We start from the raw sequence: 13,842 nt of genomic DNA on the forward strand, positions 1-13,842 counted from the left end.
TTTTTAAGATTTTATTTATTTATTTGACAGAGAGAGAGATAATGAGAGCAGGAATACAAGCAGGGGGAGTGGGAGAGGAAGAAGCAGGCTTCCCACCGAACAGGGAGCCCGATGTGGGACTCGATCCCAGGACCCCGGGATCATGACCTGAGCCCAAAGGCAGATGCTTAACCGACTGAGCCACCCAGGCACCCCATTCAGGACCATTTCTGATTTAGAATGATTATTCAAAAGAAAAAGTGCAGGATTCAGAAAGAAATAAAGGCCCATGAAGGCTAAATGTTGTAATGTTTTTAAAGTAAGATTAAAATATTTAGATTTAAAAAATGAGGGGCGTTTGTGTGGCTCAGTCAATTAAGTGTCCGACTCTTAAGCTCAGCTCAGGTCTTGATCTCGGGGTTGTGAGTTCAAGCCCCACATACCATGCTGGGCGTGGAGCCTACTTCAAAAAAAAAAAAGTTAACTCCAGATGATTACTTAGAGTTTCCCCAAAAACACAATGGAATAAACTTTGTTTTAAATGACCTTAGAATAGCATTTTTTCTTGTTTAAAAAGTAGATAAATCAACTTATGTGTTGGTCAAAGATCTAGAAAGGCGATCCTGAATTCTGTTTACATCTTACTTTCTATGTATCTTTTTGTCTTATTCCATGTGCAAAGTGGTTCAAAACTCCACCCTAAGATTATTATATAAGTGTGTTGATTCAGGTGCCTGAAACTCTCAGTCTGTGGTAATCTGTTGATAATACAGATGGATTTTGAATTTGCAAAGAATCATTCTGCTTTTCAGAGGTGAATAGCTGTATGCTTAAGAGGGGTTCAGACGTCACAGTTTTAAACATGTGTCAGCACATAGTATACAGTAAGAGATCACTTTCATTCTCTACCGTGTTAATCATCTGACTGCACCATTGCATTGCCTGCTGCAAAGGGAAGAAAATTAATTACATCATTCAGGGAAAGAAATCTTGAACATTTTTTGCTCTCATTTCCATGTTAAGTCAGTCCTATGTCGTGGTGTTGAGTTCTGGACGATCAGGTGCCCAAGAATCACTTCAGAATCAACCGTAAACCGACACACACAGAACGGGGCAAGGAGAGCTGTTAGTTAGCTCGTACCCCTCAAATAACGGCACCCACACCTGCCCCCAGCTGCACCTCCAGCTCCTGGCGTCCTCCGCTCACCTGTGCTCTGCCCCATCCATGGCGGGTCCTCGAAGTCAGTATTGTGAATGCTAGCGTGTTGGGGAAAGGGCAGGGGGGAGGCACAGGGGTGAGAGCAGATGAGGAGACCCCTGAGCATTCAGGCCACAGACGTGGGTTGGAAATTGGCAGGAAGAGTGTGTGGCAAGAGAGCAGAGTGGCCGCCAAGACATCCTGGTGGTTGGTAGTAGGGTGGTCTGTTGTCGGTGAATGAATTGCCTTTGGAAGAACGACCTTGTAAGTGTCATGTTGCTAACTTTTGCAGTTGCCTGACTTGTTTTTATCCTCCACCTCTGTTTTCAGCTGATTCTACAGGAACTCACTCCCTCTACACCACATACAAAGACTATGAAGTCATGTTCCATGTGTCCACCATGCTGCCCTACATGCCCAACAACAGACAGCAGGTGGGTCCTCCCTCCGCATTCTAGATCTGAGCTCAGCCCGCCAATGGGCTTTGGGCACTCAGAATTGGCAAAGCATCATTGGGGTATTTTGTTTTGTTTTTTTCCCCTCCAATGGCATGAATAATTTTTGAATCTTTCATCATTTGGAAGTAGTTGGCCTTTAAAAGGGAGTATTTTTGCATAGTTGTATTGCACTTTTTCCTTATAAAACTTGGAAACTCTTCCACATGCACCTTTATTGCTTGCTAGGCAAAATCTTAACGGAAACCAGTGTCCACTGGGTTCATTATAAATAAGCCAGCAAGGTAAGCTGAGCTCAGGTTTCTGAGTGTGGGTAGATAACTTATTTATAGAAAATACTCTAAGAACAGATCTCATAACTTATTCGTGGCATGATTCAGTTTTAGTGATTTGATTGTATTTGGGTTAAATCAGGAGTTAAAGTTTGTTTTCACATCTAGGAAGTTTAGCTCTGATGTCATATAATTGCACTCTTTTGCTATAAAAATACATTAGCACACCAGGGACTGCATAGCAGTTGCTCGGTAAGAATTTGTTGAATGAGGGGCGCCTGGGTGGCTCATATAAGCAACTGCCTTCAGCTCGGGTCATGATCTCAGGATCCTGGGATTGAGCCCCGTGTCAGGCTCCGCCCTCAGTGAGGAGTCTACTCCCTCTCTCCCCACGTGCCCCCTCTCTCTGTGTCTCAAATAAATAAATTCTTAAAAAAAAAATAGAAAAAGAATTTGGGGCACCTGTGTGGCTCAGTCTGTTAAGCATCTGCCTTCGGCTCAGGTCATGATGATCCTGGGATCAAGCCCTGCATCAGGCTCCCTGCTTGGTGGGAAGCCTGCTTCTCCCTCTCCCTCTGCCTGCCATTCCCCTGCTTGTGCACGCACTCTCTCTGTCAAATAAAATAAAATCTTAAAAAAAAAAAAATTTGTTGAATGAAGCTTAGTCACAACGGAGAATTTTTCTTCTCTTTTTTTTAATGCTCATGAAATTCAATGAAGGTAGTCATAATATACCTTTCGCAAAGAAACCACTTGCCCCGTCGCCATCACTAATTGCAAGAACTGCTTTCGACCCTCCAGCCTGGGTGAACCCAGCTCTTCACAGTAGGAACAGCTCCTCTTTCCTTTTTCGTTCTCGTTGCCAGCTGGATTTTCTGGCCATTTATCTAATGCTTAAGCTCAGTCCCTTGTCCTTTCTGAATGATCTGCGGTGTTTTCTAATAATCAGATTTCTTCCCACTACCATCAGAAAATCTAGCTTTTGATTCCATATCTGTATGTTTTTTTTTCTTTTTTTAAAGATTTTTATTTATTTATTTGAGAGAGAGAGAGAGAGAGCACAAGCAGGGAGGAGGGGCAGAGGGAGAAGCAGACTTCCCGCTGAGCAGGGAGACTGATGCAGACTCAATCCCAGGACCCTGAGATCATGACCTGAGCTGAAGGCAGTTGCTTATATGAGTCACCCAGGCACCCCTGTATCTGTATGCTTTTTTAAGAGGTAGAGTTACAATCACTAGATCACATGTATGTATTTATATGTTTTAACCTAAAGGATTTCTAACTCTTAAAAAAAAAATTACTTGGAATAATGCCAAACAGATTCACTCACTATTAAGAAGCTTAATTTAGACCAGTGCAGTTGTCCAGCAGTTACTTGTGAATCATTCAGTAATTAAACTCTGTGTGAGTCGTTGCTCAGAAAACTGATAGGGCTTTACTCAGGCCAAGAAATCTGTCAGTACTTTAGCAGAAGTAGAGCCAGTGCCCAATGACCCTAGTCATTGAGTATTCAAACCACAAAGCCCTTCCAACTCCCTAATTACTTGAGCCATTGGACTCCAAACTGGATTGGCCCCCATCATTTCCCATATGGCAACCTCTGGAATTCTAATGTCTGCTGGGCTTTGCTGTTAGCAGAACTCAAACCAAGCTTTCCCTGACTCCTTTCAGTTGCATGATGATTAAAATCCATGGGTTTATGAGTTCTGTGTACCTGATTTTTTTTTCACTGAAACTATCATTAAAGTCCTACACACAAAAAAGTAGATGGATGGATGGAGGTTGGGGAGTGGGGGATGGATGGGTGTTTTAAGCTTCCCAAACTGGAAATTTAAATATACATATATATATATATGTATATATATATATATATATACATACACACACACACACCCTGTAAATTGATACATTACAGACTCTAGCTTAAAGACTTACTTGGTTACCTCTTGGTTGTTTTTTTAAACTTGAGTGAGAATCCATGACATTGAGTAAGTTTTGCTGATGGATTAGAGGTGGAAAACTGTAAAATCGTTTGTTTTGCTTTTTTAATGAGTGCTCTTATTGTGTCTGGAATATATATGATCCTCCATATGGTCCATTGGGAAATCTATGTGCAAAACACTATGTGGGCAAGTGTTCCTGATATAAATGGGTTGGTAAAGAGTGGAGGTAAGAGTCAGTGGACGTATTTCTGAACTTGCCGCAGCCAGTCACTTGCCTTGTACCTTTGGGTAAGATCTTAGCCACTCAAAAAATCACATAATTATATAATGAGGACCTGGTTCGGAGGGCCAGCAGTGGCTACTTGGAAAACTGTGTTAAGGATTCTGGGCCTGCACCTGAGCTCAGAGGAAAAAAATGTTGGATTTTAGAGATACTTTCTACAGATTTGGCAGTGGGTAGATGCGGCATACATGATACTTGGACTAGACAATGCACAGCATGCCCCTCTTAGTGTCTGATTTCTGTGATTCTGGAGCCCTCTTTGAGGCTTTGTGCTTCTAGGTGGAAAAATGGCTTACACAGAAAAATGTAGTTGTTAACAGAGCAAGAATTCTGGAACCACATGGTCTGGATTTGAATCCCAGCTACCAGCTTTGTGACCTTGGGCAAAATTTTCTATGCCTTAGTTTCCTTTATCCCTGAATGCAGGGACTTTGATCTCGTTTCTTCATCGAGGTGTCCTTGTGCCCCCAGAACCCTACCCTGAACATGGGAGGCAGGCAGTAAACATTTGCTCAAGGAATAAATGAAACTTTTGTAGACAGTGGCTGGAATTAGATGAGCTAATATGTATAAGGCACTCAATGGTGCCTGGCACAGAGTGTGTTCAGTAAGTTTTAGTTTCTGTTACTATTTCATCATTTATTAGATATAAAGCGCAAGCACTTTAAATGACTCAATTTGCATTTTATTTTCCTGTTCCCAATCCTAGAGCCCTGGGATGAGAAACTAAGCCCTAGATAGGTAAGAAAGTAAGGGGCTAATTTATCAATAAATTCAGAAAATTGTCTTTACTTCGGCATTTAATATTTTGCAAATCCTGGGTTGTTACCAGAATAGTCTGTTTGTAGATAAATGTTGCCACTGTGCAATCTTGGAACATGTACTCTCCAAATTTGGTACGGGTTGTACTGGCCCTTTGGACATCTCCCACCCACCCCACCCATGCCCACAGATTATGTGAATACCAGGGGTAGAAATGTCTGAAATGGCCACCTGGGCTCCTGAGTGAAGTTTGAGGCCATAGAACTTAGCAAAGTTAGCTGGCCTGTACATGAATGGTGCCTATAACTTTGGCCTCATTAGCACCATGGTATTTGTGACTATTTAACTGGTCCAGACTCGTCCACATCAGATATAATTTCTTGTGTTTGTTCTTGTAATAAATCAAGCTGAGCACTGATTCCAAGACGTGTTAAAAGTCTTTAGAGAGTTTACCACTGTTGCAAAAGAGTTCCATGTTTGGAATGTGTGACTCTTACAAAGAAAACCTAGCCAGCCCCAGGAAATGATAAGAGAGCCCACTCTTGGAGTGGTTTCTCTCTTCCCTGAAGACCCATCAGTCTCTCTGGGCCAGTCTGGAAGCCGGATCCCGTTTCCCAGGGCTGTCTCCCCTGTGTGCTTCCCCTCTGCTTGTCCCGTAGACGAATCATAGAGCAGCCATCATGGGATGTTATCAGTGGGAGAATGCCACAAATTCGCTTTAGACTTCACGTGGGCAGAGAGACCTTTTCTTCAGTCTAAGTATATAAAATGGATAAAGGTAGCATGGTGACTGGCACACAGTAAATTATGATTTTTTTAAGTGCAAGCATAAAGTTAGAGCTGCTCTATTTGAAAGGGGTGTCCAAGCCCCCAAGAGGTGCCTAAGGAATAAGGCTAAACCTCTAGGTCTCTGAGATTCTGTTTGAAGAATACTGGTATTAGCCTAGGGCCAGACTTGACCTCTACAGAGGTAATGGAGACACAGCTTGTTAGCTTTGAGCCAGGCTGGAACCCTTTCTCTATGTAATTTGGATAGATGGCCAACCTGTCTTAAGGGGTTTGTGCACTTCTGTGTGTCCCTAATTGGAAGTGCTAAGAAACCATTCGTATACAGGAGGAATCTACCTCATTAAGTGCTGTATGAGCAGGTCCTGACTGCACTTGGGTTCACCTATAAATAATAATATGGAATATTTTGGAAGAATAAAATGCTTATTCAGCTTCCCATGATTAGATTTATCCCCAGGCCCTAAATAGGAATGTGTACTTATACAGGATAATAAGCGTGATTGCTTACAATAGGGTTGGTCCTGCCGGATATCAGAAATACTTGTATCTCCATAATCCTCTTATCTTCACTTTGTTATTAAATCATTAAAAGTCTACATTCTTGATTTATTTCTATTTCTCCATTTGCAGAAAACTCACCCTTGCTTGCTTAACTGGTTTTTGTACATTTATGCTTCCCATTGGAAAAATACATGTTTTATATTAAATATTTTACATAGTATTTTTATATTGGTTATATAAAGTAAGTCCACAATGAATCCTTGAGATGGCAGTTAAATTTAGTATGATCTTGCTGATCCGAGATGAGAGCACTTAACCTAGCTTTCACTTTTTTTGTGGGGAGTGGGTAGGCAAGGCTTTCCCTTGCCTTTCCCTTATGAATTTATGTGGTCATGTGTGTAGGTTTCCCTCTCGTTCTTATTAGACTCCTGATCTCCGTTCACATTTCTACTTTCCGCAGGAAACTCTAGATAGCTCTTAAAAATCAAAACAAAACTCTAATCCCTGGTGTTGAGTCTCGAGTAATGACTACATGAGGGTGTGGTGTGTGTGTTGTGTGCACACATGCAGAATTAGGAAGGTCTCTGAAGGGGGAGAAGCTGGCCCTCTGTGTGAGGGGGAGAAATTTCCAAGCAGGGGGTTAGCAAGTGCAAAGTGCCTGTGGCAGAAATAGCTGGCCTGTTGAAGGGACAAGGTGTCTGTCTGGAGGGGTGGGAAGGATAGGTCAAAGGAGTCTTGGTCAACCCTATTCCTACCGACAGGACTTCAGAGTCCAACCCAAGAACTAAGATCCAGAACTTGTGATTGGTTTTCATGGGGATTCATTTAATTTTTTGCTCAGTTCTGGGCTCATCTCTTTGAATTCCAGAATATATAAGATAATCATTAAATGATGCAGTTTTCCCTTTGAAAGCATGCAAATTTTTACATATTTGTTTCTTAAGACAGGAGACTCTCTCTGGAGATCAGCCTTTTCTAGTTTCAAATTAAACTTTCTCTTCACTAATTCTGACTCTTAAAAACTTGTGAACCACATCCACCTGTATTTCTTCCATAGCGGGCAGGCTGCCCCGCCTCCCCTCCAGAATGAGGCGCTAAATGCTTTTTTTACCTTACTATGCTAAGAAAAAAGTAACAAATGAGCCTGTTCATGTAGAGGCTAATAGATCTGACCTAGCTCCACTTTATGTCTCCACTGATCCAAGTGTGGCTCCCTGACCGTTTTCACTTGCTTTTGATTGTTGCATCGAGTTAAAACGGGTCCTGTGAAGCCCTGAAGTTTGGTTAGGGAATTGAGAATAAACCCGAAGGTTGCTGTTTCTGTCGCATCTGGATGCTTTTTGTGTGCAGTTGGGTGAAGAATCACATTTCACTTTTCTTGTAACAAGAGCTTATTCCTGTTTCGCTGCTTGAATCAAGCGTTGGAAATTTCATAGGACTCTGTGAATCTAACAGTATTTATTGACTCATTCTTTTTTTTTAAAGATTTTATTTATTTATTTGAGAGAGAGAATGAGAGACAGAGCACAAGAGGGAAGAGGGTCAGAGGGAGAAGCAGACTCCCCGCTGAGCAGGGAGCCCGATGCGGGACTCGATCCCGGGACTCCAGGATCATGACCTGAGCCGAAGGCAGTCGCCCAACCAACTGAGCCACCAGGCGCCCCTATTGACTCGTTCTTACAGTCAGAGACTCGAAAGTGGTGCTCTTGGCCCTGAAAAGTGTTAGGAACTTCACGTCTAGAAAGGAGTTAGCACTAGAAGCCACTGTTCCTTAATTCTCCCAAGAGATAGTGCCAGAGGTGTCTTGGTAATCCAGAGGCTCGCCTTCATATCTTGCCGGGCTGCCATACCCTTTCCCCTTCCCGCTCTGGACTCTGATGACACAGCATTTCACCGGCCAGTTAGAAGAAACACATAACTAACGACAAAAGAAAATATTTATATTTAGATAAGAAGTCTGAGAAATTGCTTAGGTTATTTAATGTTTGGCAAAATCCTGGAAAACAGTGAAAAATATTTGTTCACTTTCCAGATGTTATTTTTCTTTAGCCTCTAAACAAAGTCAAGCATCCCATTAATGGACAAGGTGTTCAGTGTTCTTATTTTATTCTCCTACAAAGAGCTTCAGATTTTGCTCTTCTTAATGAATCTCCTTTTTCCCCGCGCCTCCTGCCCCATGCAACTTTATTGTTTTGCCAAGTACCTTTTGTGACCCTGGTTCAATTAACTAGACTATTAAAAAAGTTTTTGGCCCATTTTGCAAAGCCAAAGAATATGCTTAGAAAGGGACATGTCGTTGAGGGAAAACCAGCTTTTTAAGTGGTGCTTTCAGTATTCCTATGGTGGGCAAGTGTAGGACTGGACCCAGTGTCTTCCTTCTGGACAAAGAGCAAACGGATGGGCATAGTTGTCCAGTTTGCCGTTGCTCCTTCAACAGTGAGGAAGCACAGACCAATGGGTTCATGCCTGCCCCACGCACGTAATTGAGAGGGCCGGCCAAGGTGAAGTGTAACACAGTGGCCATGTAGGAGGAGGGGCTGCAGAATTCACTGCATGGCCTTGGCCATCGTGAGCACCATCTTCCGCCCGTTGATCTGAGAACTCTTGTGTTTCAAGGATACTGAGTCATGTATAGAGTCAGCTGTTGTGTGCCATGTTCAACAGATATGCTAAACACAGTGTCAGGTATTTAAGATACATTTTCTTTAACTTTTCATTTGCTCCTGATTTTTCCCTTGTCCTATTATAGTATCTGGGAATCCTCTGTTTCACTGATTGTGGAAATGAGGGAAGAACATCTTAACCTCGTACAATTTCCAGCTCGTCCATTGATGTTTGTTGTAGATATGTATCCTTGCTTCCGTTTTCTTTTTTTTTTTTTTTAAAGATTTTATTTATTTAACAGAGAGAGACACAGCGAGGGAGGGAACACAAGCAGGGGGAGTGGGAGAGGGAGAAGCAGGCTTCCTGCCGAGCAGGGAGCCTGATGTGGGGATCGATCCCAGGACCCTGGGATCACGACCCGAGCCGAAGGCAGAGGCTTAACGACCAAGCCACCCAGGTACCCCACCTGTTTTCTTTTCTTTATGAAATATTTCTCGTGGTTATCATCTGTGTCCACTGTAGTAAGGGGAAATAATCACACAGTGTATAGGACCTCGTTTGCTACTCATTTTTTTTTGCATGCATCCAAAACGGCACATTTTAACTTAAATATTTAGCAAACATTTTTAAAGCTACAGATAGCTCAATGGGCCTGTATTAATGTATATGAATATATGTTTCAAAACTTCACCCAGACAGGAAGGCGACTTTTCTGTGTGTCTGACTTTAACCTTGGTGATTTAAATGGGAGTTTTTCAACATATGAATCAGTGATTTAACTGGCATATCAGAGAATTCTGGAAGAAGGAACATTTCATCCCCAAGTTCCCAGACCTTTTATCGTGCTAAATCACAAGTCAGGGGCCTGACAATGAAATCCTTTTTGTATCTGGATTAAAAAGGCTTTAAGAGTTGAACTTAATGCTCCCTACAGTGAGGTATGTTCTGTAGGTGCCAAATAAATTTAAGAGCCAGCTCGTTGTCTTTGTTATTGCCAGTAAAGAGAGATTTACTACCTGAGATTATCTCATTCCTGCAGTGACATCACCAGCTCCTATAAAGATTATTGTATCTATTAAAACTGAAGATCACAAACTTTGTGAGCACAGATACTGTGGTTTTACTTGCATCAACTTAGAGGGTGCTTTGTGTATGGGTTTATCGACATATATTCAGAGGTGCAATCGCGGTTTTATTGCACAACGTGATGTGGCTGGGATCCTGTGTCTGTACCACTCATTTATGCCTTCAGCAAATGTGGACTGGGTGTTGGCTATGTCCTGGGCAGGGCATTAGAAACAGGGAAATCGGGGGCGCCTGGGTGGCTCAGTTGGTGAAGCGTCTGTCTTCGGCAGGTCATGATCTTTGGGTCCTGGGATTGAGCCCTGTGTAGGGCTTCCTGCTCAGTGGGGAGTCTGCTTCTCTCTCACCCTCTGCCCCTCCCCCCTCGTGTTCCCTTTCTCTCTTTCTCTCTCTCAAATAAATAAATAAAATCTTAAAAAAAAAAAAAAAAACGAATCAGAAGTCAACAGGACCTTTCTCCTGCCCTCCCAAAGATGATGACCCGATGTGGGAGAAGTAAATCAACAATTAGCACAGTTCTATTACAACTAATGCACTAGAGGTAGAGCTGGGTGTATGTGTGGAGTTGCCAGTGTAGGCTTGCAGGGAAGTTTCTTCCAGGTGAGGAGATACCTAAGTTAGAACCCTGAGTTGTCCAGGAGCAACTTGGGGTGAAGGGAGCGTTCTGGGCAAAAGGAGAATGAAAAGTGAAAGTTCTGTTAAAATGTTGCTGCTCTGGGGTTCCTTGTCTTCTGCCACATTTGGTAATGTATAAGATTATATACCATGGAGTTTTCCAGCCGTTAATCTGGTAGAATTCTGGTTTCTGAATTACTTTTGAAAGGCTAGATTTCAGTTAATCAGTTTGAATCTATTAGCCACCGAAGTAACAGTCTTTCTGTGTTGCTGTTGTATACAAGCCCTTGGTGGGGGGGCACCAGACACTGGTTAAGGCCCTAACACACTGGTGTAGGAATTTTAGCAAACCTGTACCCTCTCTTTCACTCTGTCTCCCTGCTTTAAGTTGAAGAGCTTAAACTATAAAATTCCTGAACGCAGGGGTAGAGGCGCCTGGGTGGCTCCGTCGGTGAAGCGTCTGCCTTTGGCTCGGGTCATGATCCCAGGGTCCTGGGATGGAACCCCACATCGGGCTCCCTGCTCAGTGGGGAGCCTGCTTCTCCCTCTGCCCCTCCCCCCTGCTTGTGTTCTCTCTCTTTTTCTCTCAAATAAATAAATAAAACCTTTAAAAAAATTCCTGAAAACGTTTTGAGTGCTAATATTCTATTCTATCAGGGTACAGAAGCTCAAGGTGAGAAGGAGTTGAATTCTAAAGTGCAAGAGATTAACTGCGTTAGGCATGCCTTTCCATATATGTTTCGGACGCAGCCCAATTTTGCTTTTCCCGTGTCCCTTTGAGGAGCACTGACTTTCAGAGAGTGGCTCTTGCTTTCTGAATCAGTCCTTTACAGCGGACAGAGGAGCAGGTTGTATACGTTGCCATATTTTGTCTTTACGGAAAACCGCATTTGTAACTCTGTGTGTGTTCTCTTTCCTGACCGCAGCTTCTGAGGAAAAGGCATATCGGAAATGACATTGTGACCATTGTCTTCCAAGAGCCCGGAGCACTTCCTTTCACTCCAAGAAGCATCCGGTCCCACTTCCAGCACGTCTTTGTCATCGTCAAAGTGCACAACCCATGCACCGAAAACGTGTGTTACAGGTGAGCCAGCAGCCCCTGGCCTTTCATTCTGTCGGGTATATTCCAATAGCACACCTTCTCCTGAAATATCTGTGTTTCCCCATTATTACCTCTAACCCCATCATTATCTTTTTTTCTTCTTTTTCTAATTATATTTCCACTGTCTTCCCTCAGCTGTTCTCTGTATGAAATAATTGCCTCCTTCCCCTTTTGAACAGCGAAATGCCTAGCAGTTCAAAATTGTAGATTACGCATTTCCTCAATTTTCCCCTTAAAACCTGCATCCAGCCGCTGCCGGAACCAGAGCTTAATTGATAACCAGCCTCGGACGTGGCTGATGTATGTGGCCATTTCGGTTCTTCCCGAGCAGAAGTAATGACTGTAGTGGGAAAACACTGCTTCTCATCCAAGATCTTGGAAACACTCACTCCCGCAGGGCTCCTGAGACCAGAGTTGATGCTTGCGTCGGTGATTTCCGAAGGCCGTACGTGTACCTCGGAATCCCGAGCCTGTTTCTCGCTGTTTCCTCGCCCCTCCCCACAGACTCTTCCGGAGGAGATGGCTGCCACTGGAAGATATGCCTTGTGGGGTAAAAGGGGGTGGCGGGTGTCTGACCTGGGTTTAGAATCCAGCTGTGCTGCTCCCGGTGCTTTGTACAAGTTACTTTAATACTTTTTGGAAACTTTCATCCGTTCTCTTAAAGTTGAGGATAAGAGAACCTACATCAGTGTGTAGAATAAATAGCAGAAATTATGCAGAAACACCTGTTAGCGTCCCTGGCACTCCCCGAAGGTTATTTCCCTTTATCATCCTAAAACAGTAAGTGCTATTTCAGCCGCCTCCTGGGCAGATAGGGGGCACTTGTGTGTGCGTTGGGAGGGGACGGAGCGACGGGGAAGACTGTGAGGCGTGCTCTCCTAAAGGCAGAGAAACCAGTCTGTGTGTTAGATGTTGCTGGTTTATATCCCCGCCGCACGCCCAGCCCATCTCAAAGGAACACAGAGTCTATAAACTGGTCGTTCTTAGCCCGAATGTTGCCTCACAGCTTGTTCAAATGGGCTCATTCCCAGCCCTACTGTGCGGCACACGGATGTCACAGACCTAAAATTGACCCGAGCATCTGATGCATTTTCCTTCCCTGAGTCACATCTGGGCAAAAGACCACTGGCCTGAATGCTCAGAACTGCTTTAAAAAAATGATATTTATAAAAAGCATAACGTCTCTTCTCTGGCAAGGATAGGTTTAAAACAGATAATGTTGGTACGAACATGGTAAGTGGGATGATTATTCTTCGATCTCACCCGATGAGTGGTAATTATGAAGGATGATCTTGAATGAACCTTCCTAATGGATTAGAAACTTAAGCCTAAGGCTTTATGAAATTTGGTGTTACTTTATTGGCTGCTATTTTTAGGTCAAATCAGGTATTTTTAATTACTTTCCGTTTTAGTTTATACTTATATCACGAGGCAGTTCATGAGCACCAGAAATCTTAAAGTTATCGGTAACGTCTCTTTTCATAATGGTTTCAGGTTTTCTGGTTTTAATAAAATTACTACGGAGGGATGTTGAAACCAGTATTGGACTAGATGTAGAACTTACCTATAAAAAAAGGAGTCTGTGTCCTGTTTTCTATGATAGAGGATAGCATTATGCAAATCATTCAACTGTGGAATCATTGGTTTTTAAGAAACCACATTGTTATCACTAAATTACCATTTGCTAATGACATTCAAATATAAAGTCAGTAGAGTGCCTCAAATTTTGGGAAGTGCCTCATAAACCTTCGTATTGATCACTTAAAAACTTCATGAGCATTCCTCAACAAGTCAGTAATAATCTTGAATACTGTAAAATCAATTCCATAACAGTTAACGAAGCCATATTAATTCTATCCCATGGAATAAGGTTACAGTGCTCAAATTCTCCAAAAACACCTTATATGGCTCTTTCATATGATATTCCTCAAAACCACTATGGAGCTCTACCAATGACAAAGTGAATTCTTTAGAATAATTTGCAAGGAAATGATAAAATATACTCCAGGTCCACTGTTTCTAAATTGCTATGTCTTAACCCGTGGATCCATCTTGAAGAAGACTAGAAGGATCACATGCACCTCAGGGAACCCCCACAAATCCTGTTGGGTTAGGTGACCCCCTCCGATACAAACTGTCATGGTTGGCAAGTCCAGAAGTTTAGACGCACATGCTCTCACCTTCCAGAGGTAGTCTGAGGCACCTCCCATGGATGCAGAGTTCCCAAGAAGTAAGGCTGGGTCTCCTTGAGCCTAG

At 42.9% G+C, this 13,842-nt stretch overlaps 1 protein-coding gene across 7 annotated transcripts in view; it reads left to right on the top strand.

The window, feature by feature from the left end:
• The window catches only part of SIPA1L2 (signal induced proliferation associated 1 like 2), a 213,519-nt gene that overhangs the window by 137,412 nt on the left and 62,265 nt on the right, over positions 1 to 13,842 (top strand). For all 7 annotated transcript variants that reach the window (XM_073879047.1, XM_073879048.1, XM_073879046.1 and 4 more), the window contains 2 exons: positions 1,508 to 1,611; positions 11,411 to 11,568. In XM_073879047.1, the coding sequence (XP_073735148.1) occupies positions 1,508 to 1,611; positions 11,411 to 11,568 (262 nt within the window). The remainder of the gene's footprint in view (positions 1 to 1,507; positions 1,612 to 11,410; positions 11,569 to 13,842) is intronic.

The sequence above is a fragment of the Callorhinus ursinus genome, unplaced genomic scaffold, assembly GCF_003265705.2.
Source record: "Callorhinus ursinus isolate GAN/ISIS: 27379988/994484 unplaced genomic scaffold, GSC_fseal_2.0 scaffold32, whole genome shotgun sequence".
NCBI lineage: Eukaryota > Metazoa > Chordata > Mammalia > Carnivora > Otariidae > Callorhinus > Callorhinus ursinus.